This window comes from Ochotona curzoniae, unplaced genomic scaffold, assembly GCF_017591425.1.
Source record: "Ochotona curzoniae isolate NIBS_2020 unplaced genomic scaffold, NIBS_Ocur_1.0 contig_3819, whole genome shotgun sequence".
NCBI classification, from domain to species: Eukaryota; Metazoa; Chordata; class Mammalia; order Lagomorpha; family Ochotonidae; genus Ochotona; species Ochotona curzoniae.
Window position 1 is genome coordinate 30,733,787 of NW_024466004.1, and position 15,023 is coordinate 30,748,809.

Below are 15,023 nucleotides of genomic sequence, written 5' to 3' on the forward strand. Positions count from 1 at the left end.
AACTTTAAACAGGTTGACTTTTTTATGTGTGGTAGTGGTGAAAACAGCTTAACCACTTAACGATTTCTAAGCATACAGTTTAATAATGTTAGTTAAATTTTCATTGGTGCATAGCCAATCTCTTTTTATCTTGTTAAACTGAAGCTATACCCATTAAATAGCACTCCATTTTCCCCTGCTCTAGGCTGCTGGCAGCAGACACTGTACTTTTGGTTTCTATAACCTTAACTACTCTAGCAATAGCTCTTGAAGGTAGAATTGGACAATATCATTCTGTGACTGTCCTGTTTCATTTAATTCAACTTAGTGTTGACCCCTGTGGTCAGAGTTTCCTTCCTTGTTTGTACACCCCGTTTATTCATGCATGCATGGACAGACACGTTGGTTGCTTCCACTTTTTGGTTATATATGTAAATACTGCTATCACAAACATGTGTATGCAAATAACTTTTTGAAAATTTGAATAGAATGACTTTAATTCCTTTGTATACTTTGTGAAATAGTTTACAAGGTTGGGCTCTATCCTTTTGAGAAGCATATACCTTATTTGGAGGCTAATCTGTAGTTGTTAAAAGCTATCCTCAGGCCAGTTATCTCACAGGGACCTGAGAGATACCAGTACTGGTTAGGCAAAGAAATCTATTGGAATTAATGTTTCTTCAAAGCTCCATGTATGTATCCTGTTCACAGTGTTTCTGCAGTTAGTTTTTTTGGAATCTGTTTTTACATTAAGCTTGTAATAGTGGCTTTCTTATCTCTGCCTCCTTATCTCTCTTCGCAGTGATTGGCTCTCCTTTGCTGCCATAAAATTGAATTCGCTACACTTTGTTTAGCATCATGGCATTTTAAACATTTAAAAATGACACTCATTTCATTACAAATCCAAGAAGGTTAAGTCTAGTAGTGAGAGCAGTGGTAGGACCAGTGCAAACTGAATTTTCACCATTGTTATTCCCACTTGGTTATACTTCCTAGTTCAGTACTCTCTGTTAGAACCTGTTTTGAAACTTTGGAATTCCTTAGGTAAATGTTTATACTATTCAGAGTTACTTGTATGAAACCAGTGAGAGTTTGGTAATGACTTTTTTTTAAAACCATATGTTCATTTATTTATTTATTTGAAAGGCAGAATTTCAAAGAGAGGAGGAGACAGGGAGAGCTCTTCCTGCTGCTGTTTCATTCCTCAAATGGCTTTAACAGCCAGGCTGAGCCAGGCTAAATCCAGGAGCCAGGAACTCCACATGGGTCTTCCACGTGTTTGACAGGGTCCTAACAAGCCCTTGGGCCAGTATCTGCTGCTCTCCACAGTGTATTAACAGGAAGCTTGAAAAGAAGCAGAACTCTGATGCTTACACTGGCAATCAGATATGGCATACCATTGTTGAAAACAACAGCTTACAGGCTGCAAAACACTGACCCCCATTAATGACTCTTTGGTTTAAGTAATTCTTATTAACTGAAAGCGTCCCAATATCCTTGGAATTCTAAGTGGTTCAATTTCTTACTCTTACATGAGGATACATCAAAAAGTTTGTAGAAAATGCTGTTAAAAGATGAGTGTTTTGATACAATAAAATTTTATAATCCATTCACAGCTACAGTGATAACTAGAGTTGAATTTTACCTGTATTAAATAGTTTTAAATTTATTGTTTACATTAATGCTTTCATTCTTTTTTATTTAATTGTATATTGTAAATAGATATTTGACTGAATCCTATGGAACGGGTCAAGACATTGATGATAGAATTGTTGAAGGTATGTTAAATTTTAATTTCTGTTGTTACACATGTTCTGATATTAACTTATAAAAATTCTTCAATGATTCAGAGTATTCTCCTAGAAGTGTATGACTCTTCCATCTTACAAATCTTTGTTCTGATATTCTCATTCACTTTGTGTCTGTTTTTTGTTCTCCTACTTCTGCCCCCAGTAAGCACTGACAGTGCAGGAAAAAAATGTGTTGTATTGCAAAACCTTGGACAAATGCTTGCTACAAAGCATAAATATCTTTGAAAGAAATACACGAAGCCTTTTGAATTATTGTTTGTTTTGTGGGCATTTGTTTTATGGTAAAGAAGGAAAGAGAAAGGATTGTTTGATTAAGAGTTACTTGAACACATTCTGACTAAACAGCATGTTTAGCGAGGGGCACCATAGCTTAGCAGGTAAGGCCTCCATGAGCAGTGTCAGCATCTCAAATGGACACTGGTTCAGGTTGCACGTGCTCTGGTTCATTTCCAGGCCCCTGCTAATGCTCTTGGGAAATCAGTGAAAGGTGCCCAAGTGATTGTGTTCCTGTACTCTATGATAGACCTGTGTGAGACTCCAGGCTCCTGACTTCAACCTGGCCTACTTCTAGCTGTTGTGGCCATCTAGGGAGTGAACCAGGAAAGATCCCCTCCTCCCACCCCTACCCCCAACTCTTTCTGTAACTCTGGCTTTCACAGAAATAAATAAATCTTTTTTCAAAAGAGTATGTTTAGAAGGCCAGAATATGTAAGTTGATTTCCATGACTTAGTTGTGTTTGTGTTTGTGTTTCAAGGCCGTCTTTTGTACCTCAAGCAGAAGACCAGAAGCTCATCATGTTGAAATTATATCCTCTTTAGCTTCTGCTTAATGCCTGCCACATCTGGGACAGGGCTGGTGTCAGGGACACAAACCAGGTCGCTCACAAGGTGACAGGAACCCTGTTACTTGAACCACACTGCTGCCAACTAGGGTCGTCACTGATGGAGATGCCTAACTCAGGAAATAGATCAGGAGCCTGGGATTGAGCGCAAGCACTCTACTGTAGATGCAGACATCTTAACTGCTAGGCAAAATGCCTTCCCCTTGGTCTAAATATTTTAATGGCTTCATATTGCTTTCAAGGGAAAAGGCTCAGATCCATGACATCAGCACAGTTCTTGTCTGGTCTGACACCCAGCTCTTCTGGTCTAAACTTGAGTCATGTTTCCTCCGACTCCTTGAGTTTCAGTCATGTTGGTCCCTGTAGTTATTTGTGTGTTGTTTTAGGACTTGCTGAATTCTTTCTTCGTCTCTTTTCCTCACTTTCCCGTACTAGGTATTCTTAAACGTTGAATACATTAAAAAAAGAACAAATACGAGCTAACTCACTAAATGACTAATCTGTCTTCTGATTTGTTTACTTGAGTTGCATATAAGGTTGATTTCTTCCATTATCTTGTGTTGTGTAGTATGTAGTTTGTCATAGTTTTGAAAACTAGAAGTATTGTTCCAGATGGTTCCAGAGCTCCTTAATGGGGAAGAGTAGATGTAACTGGATGCCATAGAATCTTATAATTTCAGGCTTAATGGAATTTTGTTTGTTGGTTTTGGAAGGAATATATTAGCATTACTATGACTTTCTGATGGAGAGGTATGTTTTACTTACATTTAATTTTATCTAAGTTCTTCCATAAATCATAAGTGACAGCTGGGCAGATCTGCACTGAGTTTTTCTTTCAAAAATATTTTTTTTAGTTATTTCTTTTATATGGAATGGGGCAGGGTTGGGGGGAGGAGGCAGGAAGAGAGATAGATAAAGAAACAGACTGATAGCTCCCATCAGTTAGATCACTGTCCAAATGCCTCCAGTAGTCTAGGCTAAGCCAGGTCAAAGCCAGGGTCTTGGAACCCGATCTGTATTGTGGTTGTCAGAGACTGAATCACTTTGAGCCACCCCTTCCTGACTCATAGGGCATGAATTATCAGGGATCTGGAAGGGATCACTGAACCTAAACTTAAACTCAGGCACTCCATAGTGGGATGCAGGCATCCCAAATGGCTGCTTAACCACTTGGCTGAATGCCTGCCCAGTGAGCCTTCTCAGAGTCAGTTGACCTCATTAATAATCATAGCTATATCATAGTCATGTGAAAAGTGAGGATTGCTGACCAACATTTCCTTTAAATATTTTGTTATTTGTTTTGGTAATGGAAATAGCTGGAAAATAATCTTTGAGGGGCTTTGGATGTTAGTTTGGATTTCTGTTTTGGGGAGGATAAGATCAGTGGGCTTTAAAAGGCTTCATAAGTGAAACCTAACAATGCATATCTTGAAGCCATTTAAGATTGGTGATATAGGATTAACACTAATCTGGTGTGTATATAGTAGAGGCAGGTGAATGAAAGAATAGCTCTTTTTCAGTTATGGGGTGTGTGTGTGTGTGTGTGTGTGTGAAATAAAATATAGCATCTGTTTTTTGTTTTGAAAACTGTTATCCAGAGACCTTTTCATTGATAATTTTATAACCTTCTATAACCTCTCAATTTGTTAAATATCTCCATATGTACATGTAAAAAACTAAATCTGGAGGTCATGTTAGTATATAAATGTTTTGCAAAAGTAAGTCAAGTATTACCTTTCTTACCAGAATGCTATCATAGTAGTTTACCATTTTACATGTTGTTGTCAATATGTGTAAGGCTGATGTACTTGTTAAAACCTTTAAAATCTTACAGTTTTAAAAGTTGAGTTACAGATTTTGCAACTGTGATTTTTAAAGACCTTGTATTTTCCATAGTATTTACATTTCCTTTGTATACATTTTGAGTAGTTTTGCCATCTCTTGCTTTGGATAATGTCTGAACCAGGATTGTCAATACATATTTGTAGAATTAGATATTATATGTATGTACGTTGCAGAAGTCTTTTTTTAAGACATGTTTATGCTTAACTAATGGGGTTATAATACCATATTATGATTTTTCTTTTATGCTAGTTCTTAATGGAATATTTTTATTTCTGTCTCAATAGCTAATCCACTCTTGGAGGCCTTTGGAAATGCAAAGACTGTTCGCAACAATAATAGCAGTCGATTTGGAAAATTTGTAGAAATACATTTCAATGAAAAGGTAAGTGAGAATGGGTTTCATAGTTGTGTTTGGGGAGTGTTTGTGAAAAATAGAAGGGCCTTAGTGGAGTTGGTCCTGTGCTTGAACTTAGTATGGTAAATTACTTTAAGTTTCTCTGTTACTTTAGAGTGGGGGAAAATGTGTGTTTGCGATTACTGTCAAAAACTATCTCTTCCCAGTTTATAACACAAATATTGGATTTGAATCTAGCACTGACTAGTCCTCTACTTGTGAAACTTTGTAGCATCTGTGTTGTGTTTTAGTACAGAGTCAGTTCTGATTATATAGAGGCTCAAAACTTAAATCTTGATAGACTTAATGAAGATGTTAAAAATGACAGATGACCTGTATACACTAAGCTGAACTTACACTTCATGATCTGATTTTTCCTTGTTACTTTAGGAATTTTATAACCTTTTTGATATACATGCTTATTAGAAAAGATGGCCTAATGTTAATTTATACTTTAAGACTTTAACAAAAATTTATTTTCTCTATTTTTTGTGTTTCAGAGCTCTGTTGTTGGAGGATTTGTTTCACATTATCTTCTAGAGAAATCTAGGATCTGTGTACAAGGCAAAGAGGAAAGGAATTACCATATTTTTTATAGGTTATGTGCTGGTGCTTCTGAAGATATCAGGGAAAAACTTCATTTGAGTTCCCCAGATAGTTTTCGGGTACGTTGAAGGAACAGAATTTTATATGACTCTTGCAAATTAAATAACTTTTAATCCTTAATCTTGCTGTGGTACCTCGTTGCATTTATTTGTCGCATATATTAAATCAAATAAGTTGACCTCAATATGTGTGGACTTTTACATTGGCATATTTAACCAATCACAGACTGAAACTATTTGAGTTAGTTTAACAGTGACAGTTTCAGAGGAGGGGATAGGTTAAACAGTCGGAGACAGGATTTATTGAAGTTGAAAGCCGAATATAGTAGGGACAAAGAAGGGCTTCGAGTATTTTTCAAAAATTTGACCAGGATAATTGGCTAGACATAAATACCATTGTTGGGTCCAGATAGAGTTGCTGACACGTATGATGGGTCAGTTTTGGGCCTGTGTGGATCTTTTACAGGGCTTTTGGATACAGTAGTCTCAAGATGAGAGCCAATGCTACAGGTGCTTGTTCGGGATGTTGGTGTTAGTATGCTGTTCTGGTAGTTCAGACAATGACAGTGAGTAAATGAGATGGTTGAGGCAGGTGGTGGCATGCAGGGAAGCGTGTGCACAGACCCTGTAGTTGATGGGGGTGAACAGATAAAGAGTAGCCCAACACAGAAAGCCCCGTTGGAACTGGAGAAGTACAAGGAGTGACGGGACCCAAAAGCCAAGGGAGGAGAAATTTAGAAGTGGTGACTGGGCATGAATCACTTACTTTACAAGTTCTCAGCTAGAAAATAGCGTTCCTTTGGTAGGTATGTGGGGATCACGGAATGAGAGTAAGCAGTGTAACGTACGTCACGCTCCCCACGTGATTCTGTTAGTCTGCTCTGATCAGAAATCATCCATTTGCGAACCATGACTGGTATTACACCTATTATCATTAAGTTTATGTCTATTTGCTTTAGTAAACAGCTACTTTTTACTTCGTGCAATTTTAATTACTATGTATTTGGAATTTTAAAATCCTGTTTCGAAATGTTTCTTAAAATGCTTCCCTTTTTTGCCCTTTTAAAATATCCAGTTTTCTCAACAAACTCCCCAATTAATTGGAATTTGAAATTAGTTGTCTTTATGATCTTGAGGCAGTAGAAGAGGCTTTTTCTGTATAGCAGTGTTTGAAGAGGGATGCTATTGCCAGTCCTTTGAAACCTGGTAATGGTGAAGTGATGTGACTATTCTGGTCATATCTAGCATTTGTTTTTGTGTGGAGGCTTGGGAGCGTAGTATTTCTGTGTCTCAGAATGTACACTCTTTCCTGGCAGAGGGTCAGGCAGCTGCTGAAACGGATCAGCTCAAAGAACTTCCTGCCTTTGTAGAATGAATTGGGAAGAATGATTTCCTTTCCTGCAAAATAGCCTCTACAGCTTTTCTTTGTATACATGTGTGTTTAATCTTGGAATTCCTGCCATGATTCAATAAAAGCACAGTGACCTGATTTAAGAGAGGCATAGATAACAAAATGTTCTATCTTAGTCTCTGTGTATAACCTTCCTGGCCCCGTCATAAATTGTGGATAATAGAATCTGTTTGAGATTAGTATATTATAGGGTGGGTATATTTTATGCAAAATGCTGCTTAGGACCAGCATTTTTCAGATTGTGCAATGTTTGCATACACTACTCTGCAAAAATTCTTAATTTGAAAATTTGAATCTGGAATACTGCAAGATCTGAAACGTGTTGAGTATCCTGTTGGAATTCAGAAAGTCTTAGATTTTGAAGCACTTTGGGTTTTGGGTTTTTGGGTTAAGGATATTGAACCTGTTTTCCCTTTTCAAATGCTTCCTTTGTTCCATGTTTTGAAGGCAGTTTTTAAATTGATTTGGGGAAACATTTTCAGATGAGAAAGTTGACATTTTTTGAAACAAACAATTGTGATTTATATATAGTCACTTTCAACTGTTAGTAAATATGAAAGATATATTTTGAAGAAGTAAGTCTAAAATCAGAAAATTAGACAATTATTATTAATTATTCAGAATTCAGAATATTAAACTACTACATGTGGTTCTTTAATTATTATTTAAAGTGCTACCATATGTGGTTCTTTAGTCAGAAGTCGATTTTTGTTGTCTGCAGTAGTTACAAATATTTTAAAAAATCTACCTGACACTGATATGTAAAATTCCTACCCTTTAAAGATGGGAAAATATAATATTGCTTTGGTTAATGATTTTGTTTGACCTAGGGTTTTTATTACTTAGCCCGGGAAGTTGGAATAAAAATACTGATTTTACTGAGACAGGGTGAATGACCTTTATAAAATTTTTTCCTGCCAAGGACTGTTTGGATTTCTTATATCATCATTGATGAACCCTATAAAAATGACAGCTTAAAAATTAACCTGCTGGGCCCAGTGCAATAGCCTACTGGCTAAATCCTCCTCTTGTTTCCGCTGGTATCTCATGTGGTACTGGTTTATATCCTGGCTATTCCACTTCCCATCCACCTCCTTGCTTCTGGCCTGGGAAAGTAGTAAAGAATGGTCCCAAGCTTTAGGACCCTGCACCTGCATGGGAGACCAAGAAGAAGCTTCTGGCTCCTGGCTTTGGATTGGCTTAGCTATGGCCATTCATTTGGGGGATGAACCAGCAGATGGAAGATCTCTCTCTCTTTCTGTATCTCCTTCTTTCTGTGTATCTGCCTTTCCAATGAAAATAAATAACTCTTTGAAAAAAAATTAGCTGACTGTAGATGTAGTACATTGCAAACCTTCCTCTCCCTCCCATGTCCATTGCTGCCCTGGCAGAGCCAGTCCTGGTGATTTCCTAGGCCTCATCTGCCCTTGGGCTGGACATTCCCCACTCTTGGATCAAATGATACTCAAGATGAGTAAGAAAGTCTTAATATTAACCCTGATTGATAAGTTATGGTTTGTCCTGTATTTTCTCCCTGAATTGTATGCTAACTTTGTCTTTAATTTCTTTGTCATAGTATTTAAACAGAGGCTGTACCAGATACTTTGCTAACAAAGAAACAGACAAGCAGATTTTACAGAATCGCAAGAGTCCTGAGGTATGATAGACTTTTTCTAAATCAAAATTTTCAGTGCAAAAAAAACCAAAAAAACATGCTGAAAGATAGAATTTTTATTTTGTGGCCCAAATAAGATTACTTACTTTAAATAATCTAAATACTCATCCGTGCCTTTCAGTGTAATAGTTCATATTGCTCCTGGTAGTACAGAAACAAGAGGTTTTGGTCATTTGCACTTGATTCTGAATATACTTCTCTCTCGTTTTTTTTTTTTTTCCTATTATGAAGGAAATCAGCTGACATTTCTGAAATTTGTTCCCATGTTACCTCTCTGTGGTCAAGTTCAAAATATGTCCTTTTTAAGTTTGTTGTCTATTCCTAGGGTGAAGTAAACTTTGATGTAGGTACTTAATGGTCACTTGGAAAAGAATGTTATTGTATTGGATGTTTGAATTTGTCTTTGGAATGTTACACTTCTGTAATGATTTGTGAAAAAGCTTTGTGCATTTTTTTCAGTAAGTTATATTTTTTTAAGAGTGATTGGATATAAGAAGTAAACTCATGAAGTATTATTTTAAGAGTATTAAACCCTGAATCTGAAATTCTTACCTCATAAATATGGATACTAGTTCATATTGAGTCTTAAAAGTTTTTAAGATATTTATTGAGTATTTAATATAATACAATACAATTTTATTATAATTTGTTACAGTTTTTCATTTTCTTGCATTTTTGAGTTGGCTGTTTTTGATTTTGAAAAAGATAGGTGAGTTACATCTTTATATATTAATATGAAAGAATAAAAAGCAAATAAAATGTTCCACTTCAAATTCTAAGCAGATGAATCTGCAGCTAATTTTTGTTTAGTTTGACATTTTGTTGAAGACATGGATGTTTGAATTTTGAATCATAAGCTTTATGTTATAGCCATGGTTGGACTTCTAAGAGGCAACAATAGCATTCACTGTGGTGTCTTATCTTGAAAATACTGTTTTTAGATACCATCATCAAAGCATTGAACGTGGATTCTTTTCATTAAGATGATGGAGACATTTGCTAGTGGGACAGTGCAGCTGTCACAAAGGGAACCAGAGGGTGTGAGTGTGATTCCTAAAAATAAAGCTGAGTAGAGAGATTGAAATGCAAGTGGAGTTTACTTTCCCAAGTGTAGCATGCACTCTCCGAAGAGGAAAGGGCCCTCTGTCGTTCCAAGTCAATGTTCTTTATCGAAAGTCGTCATTCGCATTGTTGAAAGAGAAATGTGTGTTAATCTAGGTGAACTGTTAAATTAATGTGTTTACATTACTTTTTCTGTCTTCTTTATCAGGAGGATGAGGTGACCATTTTAACTAATTAATACTTTGCCCAATTCATTAGAGTGTCTTTAAGCTGTGTGTAATTTTTAGGTGAATGTAGGATTTTTAGTCTGGCATGTAACAAATATATTAATTAAGATTATAGCTGAGATAATTTTAAAATGAGGTGAACATTCAAATGCAAGACTGAAAATTCTGCATGTATGTTTTCTGTTAATTTTGGTTGCTTGTGGTTGTTTCATTTGCTTTTAAGAATGAAATTTAACTTGGTTATCTAGACATTTTCCAGAAATTTCATATATGCATAATTGAATAAGGATTTTGCGGGGGAAGGGGACAACGCAGCTTTTTTCCAGAAAACATTTGGGAAGAAAACAACTACCACCTAGAAGCATCTGTGATGCCAATTATTTCTGCCATTATGTTACCTAAAATTTATTTTTCTGGAAAATTCCTAGTTTCAGGGTTTTTTTTCCAGTTTTTTTCTGCATCCAATTAGTTGTGTGATTCTTCTTATAGTTCCTGTAGGCCTGATTTTCTTCTTTCCTTTTCCTGGACTTATTACTTTCTAACAAATGAATACCTTAGATGCAAGTCATTTGTGAAAACAAACTTTTTTTCTTTATTTTGATCTGTTTAAAGTTGTTGAATAAATTCTTAAAGTAGGCACAATGATTACAAATAGACTTTCCTTCATATATGCTTATAAAGAAAGGTTAAAAAAATCCTTTGTCCACAAATATTACATCAGCCTACCCAGTATTTACTACTGTTTAATATTGTTGCAGTTGATGGCAATTAACCTAAAGGAGCGCCATGCTAATTGTTAGGTTTAAGTTTTTCAGTTCTTATCTGTTTTACTTTATTTTTTAATTGACAAGTAAAAGTTGTGTATACGTGTTCAGCACAGAAGTGTACAGTGTTATGGGAATACATTGTGAGATAATTAACATCTACATTTCTCCCAGTCCTTTCTGGTCTGTGGGTGTTGATTCATTCCAATAGTCCCTTCTTTTTTAATGAGTTTATATCTTTAATATCCTAGCATTTTTAAGTATTTACAGTCAAAATTATAGTTTGATTCTATAATTGTAGATTCATAAGCACACCTGTGAACACATTTTTAACCTAGATACTCAAGTTTTTAAATGTGTTATAATACTAAAGTTTTTCCCAAGACAAATTTTATTTTTGCATGCTACATAGTGCATTAATAGACCTGGTGTTGTAGTTGTAGTCCATTTAAATCATTTAAAGGTTGGTTGATAATGTCTTCCTGTGTCATAGTATCTTAAGGCAGGTTCTTTGAAAGATCCTCTGTTAGATGACCATGGAGATTTTATCAGAATGTGCACAGCCATGAAGAAGATTGGTCTGGATGATGAAGAAAAGCTTGATTTGTTTCGGGTGGTTGCTGGTGTCCTGCACCTTGGAAATATTGATTTTGAGGAAGCTGGCAGCACTTCAGGTTTGGGATTTTTTTTTTAAGAATAATAAAATTAAATAGAATTGTCATTTTTTTTTTGGTTATGTGACAATTGATTTTGTTTATATGCAAGTTCAGTAACTTTTCTGGAAATTTCTTAAATATACTGAGTTACATCATCTATCTCAAAAATGAGGAAAGCTCAATTATCAGCTATTGTGAGCTCTGTTTTTAACAAACCAGTGATACTGATATGGAATGTCATTTTTGAAGAATAAGTGCTTTTGACTACCAAGGTCATATTTTGTTACATTTTCTGGAGTTCACTGACTGATGGATAATGAGGAACATTTATCACAAACTCTTGAGTTAATATCAGACATGGGCGGAGCCCAGCTCTCACGTTTTCAGTTTCAATAGTAACCATATGTATTACCTAATTTCTGCACAGTCTCCACTGCCAGGAAATAGATAAGATATTCCTATCTTAATTCAATTACGATATTTAGATCATGACTACTTATGTTTGTGGTGGGTATACAGAATGAGTGATCCAATAGGACAGTTAGATTAATTCCCTCATTGTCTGTTAATGTATCTTTAAGTTTTTTTTACCTATTTACTTAAATTTGCATAAGTGAATTAGCAGTTTAGTAAATAAAAGCCTGTATACTTTAGTAGCAACAAAAGGAAGTTAGTTAGAAACTTAATTTTTATGCATTTTACAGAGAATATTTAAATGCCTTATGAACTTATCAGTTCTATTAACTGTCTGTGTAACAGTTGCCCTCTCTGGCCCACAGCCATACCTGTTCACTTCTGTGTGGTCTGTGGCAGCTGTAGGCACAGAGTTGAGTAGTTGAGACATAGACTGAATGTCCTGCAGAGCTTAACATTTACTGTGTGACCGTAGAGTAAAAAATATTGTGGACCCTAGCTTTAAGACTATTTTAGAGTCTCCTGCTAATGAGGAGTTTGGAGAATCGTGAAACACAGTTAATATAGTAGCTAATATAGACTTTCATATCAGATTCTTGAGGCATTGTGAAAGTTGGGTTCTTCATTTGTAAAATGTGTGATCTGTAAGGAAATCCTTAAACTTTAGTAGTGCACATGTCAAGAAGGAGCACAGGAGAAAGGAAAAAAAACGTTAAAAAAAGAAGAAATAAAGAACATGGGTCAGTTCTGTGCAGCACCCATCATGTTCTGTATTTTATTATGAATCTTTGGAAGTAGGAATATTATTTTCCTATTACCTAAGCAAAACCTAAGCAGTAGTTAGGTGACTTGGATAGTTAGTAATGAGGTTATCACTGCGAGACCGAGTTCTACGCATATCTAACTCAGGAGCTTGGATAGTTAACTGTCTCTCCTCGTTTCTACTCTACCAAACCCTGTGATATTTGAATGAATAAACTAAGACAGTCTTGGTGACTTTTAGCTGGAATATCCTGTGTTGCCGTGAGGTCAGTGGTGTGTGAGGCCGTGTCACAGTGGGTGAGAGCGCAGGCTGTTGCATGTACTTCCTGCCCTGTGACGTTGGGCAGGTAACTGAACGTTTTCATGACTCAGGTTGCTCACTGCGAGTGGAGGTTAAGTCCATACCCCATGTGTGTGAGGAGGAATTGATATTTGTTCCTTGCTCATAGTGATCACTCTTAAGTGTTTTATATGAATAAGGAAAATAGGTGTGTAGGTTTCAGTTTAAAATGAAAAACATTCAGGCACAATTAGGTGTGTTTTTAATGTATATAAAGAATTTTATTCATTTTTTGCAGGGATTGGGAAAAATTTACATTGAAAATGTAATTGAATATTAGCATATGTTTCATTTGGCATAGGGAACATATGGGAATTCCTAAATAACATACACAAAGATGATCATACATGTAGAGGAATTGATGTCCACTTTGGTACTGCTACAAGTGGTGAATGGCACACTTTTCATTATTCCCCACTGCCAGAGCTTGCAGAAGTACAGAGAACTGTTCTATATCTATATCTATATCTATATCTATATCTATATCTATATCTATATCTATATCTATATCTATATCTATATATCAATATAGATATATAGAGATATACAGAGCTTGCAGATGTACAGAGAAGTGTTATGTGATTCAATTGATTGGATAACAAATGATCAAAGGATACAAGGTGTGTATTTGCATTCTGTTATTTTTCCTGGCAAAATTTCTTTTGTTGATGGGAAAATGAGCAGAAGGTAGAGTAGCTGGAGTAAGGCAGTGGATCATGAGTATTAATAAACTTCAGCTTTTATGGTTTTAGCACTGTGGTATAGTGGGTTTTCCTGCTGCCTGTGATGTCAGCATCTTACCTGAGTGAAGTTATCAGCTGCTGGCTTTGACCTGGTTCAGCCCTGGCCTATATGGTTGCCTGCAGAGTGAAGCAGTGGAAAAATATTTTTTTCATCATCCTCTGCTCCCATCTCCCACTCTCCCTCTGTGTACAATTGTACCTTTCAAATTCCCAAGAAATTTTTTAAAAATTTCTTCAGGGTCCTGGTGTGGTAGCTTAGTGGCTAAAGTCCTCTACCCTGGGATCCCATATGGGTGCTGGTTCTAATCCCAGTTGCCTTGCTTCCCATCCAGCTCCCTGCTTGTGGCCTGGGAAAGCAGTCGAGGCCGGCCCAAAGCCTTGCGACCTTGCAGCTGAACTAATCTGAATCCAGGAGCCTGGAGCTTCTTCCAGGTCTGCCACGCGGGTGCAGGGTCCCAAAGCTTTGGGCTGTCCTCGACTGCTTTCCCAGGCCACAGGCAGGGAGCTGGAAGGGAAGCGGGGCTGCCGGGATAGAACCGGCGCCCATGTGGGATCCCGGGCGTGCAAGGCGAGGCCTTTAACCACTTGCGCCACCGCGCCGGGCCCTGATGGAAGATCTTTCTTCCTGTCTCTCCTCCTCTCTGTATATCTGACTTTCCAATAAAAATAAATAAATCTTCAAAACTTCAATAGCTAAGATTTTATCATGTTTTTGATAATTTGTTCTATAAATCAAAATAATTTTTTAAAAAATTAGAAGGTCTTTTCCCCCTTAAGAGCTTGATTTTGGTATGTCCTAACATCTGAAGGAAACCTATTGTTTTTGTAATTATTTTGTGGGCAGGTTTATTCATCAAGTTTGTTTTATGATGCTGTCATAAGAAAATAATTTTGCCTGATAGACATGCAGAAAATACCAATTAGGGCTCCCTATATGTTGTCACAGATTTTAAAAATGTTTGAATTTCTTTTTTGGAAAGCTAATAACATGAAAGATTTGCTATTTTGTAATATATATTTTAAAGATTTATTTATTTTTATTTGAAAGGCAGATTTACATAGAAAGTGAGAGATAGGGAGAGTGATATCTTCCATCCGCTGGGTCGCTCAGTTGGAGCTGAGCTGATCCGAAGCCAGGAGCCTGGAGCCTCTTTTAGGTCTCCCACACGGGTGCAGAGTCCCAACATTTTGGGCCATCCTTGACTGCTTTCCCAGGCCACAAGCAGGGAGCTGGATGGGAAGTGCAACAGTTGGGACACAAACTGGCACACATATAGCATCTCTGTACATGCAAGGTGAAAACTTTTACCAGTAGACTACCATGTTGGGCCCAACATTTTACCTTTATAAGACCTTAACAATAGTATTTTTTATCTTAACCTTTCATATGATTTGTAGAAATATGTAAGGAACTTCCATATAGTAAAAGAAATCTTTTAAATGAATTAATAAATTACTATGATCTGTTTTGAGTTACATGATTTGTTTATTAT

General features: G+C 36.4%; 1 protein-coding gene across 1 annotated transcript in view; it reads left to right on the forward strand.

The window, feature by feature from the left end:
• The window catches only part of MYO6 (myosin VI), a 155,508-nt gene that overhangs the window by 78,072 nt on the left and 62,413 nt on the right, over positions 1–15,023 (forward strand). Inside the window, exons 8-12 of the mRNA XM_040983657.1 lie at positions 1,702–1,757; positions 4,762–4,859; positions 5,372–5,536; positions 8,464–8,544; positions 11,109–11,289. Of these exons, the coding sequence (XP_040839591.1) occupies positions 1,702–1,757; positions 4,762–4,859; positions 5,372–5,536; positions 8,464–8,544; positions 11,109–11,289 (581 nt within the window). The remainder of the gene's footprint in view (positions 1–1,701; positions 1,758–4,761; positions 4,860–5,371; positions 5,537–8,463; positions 8,545–11,108; positions 11,290–15,023) is intronic.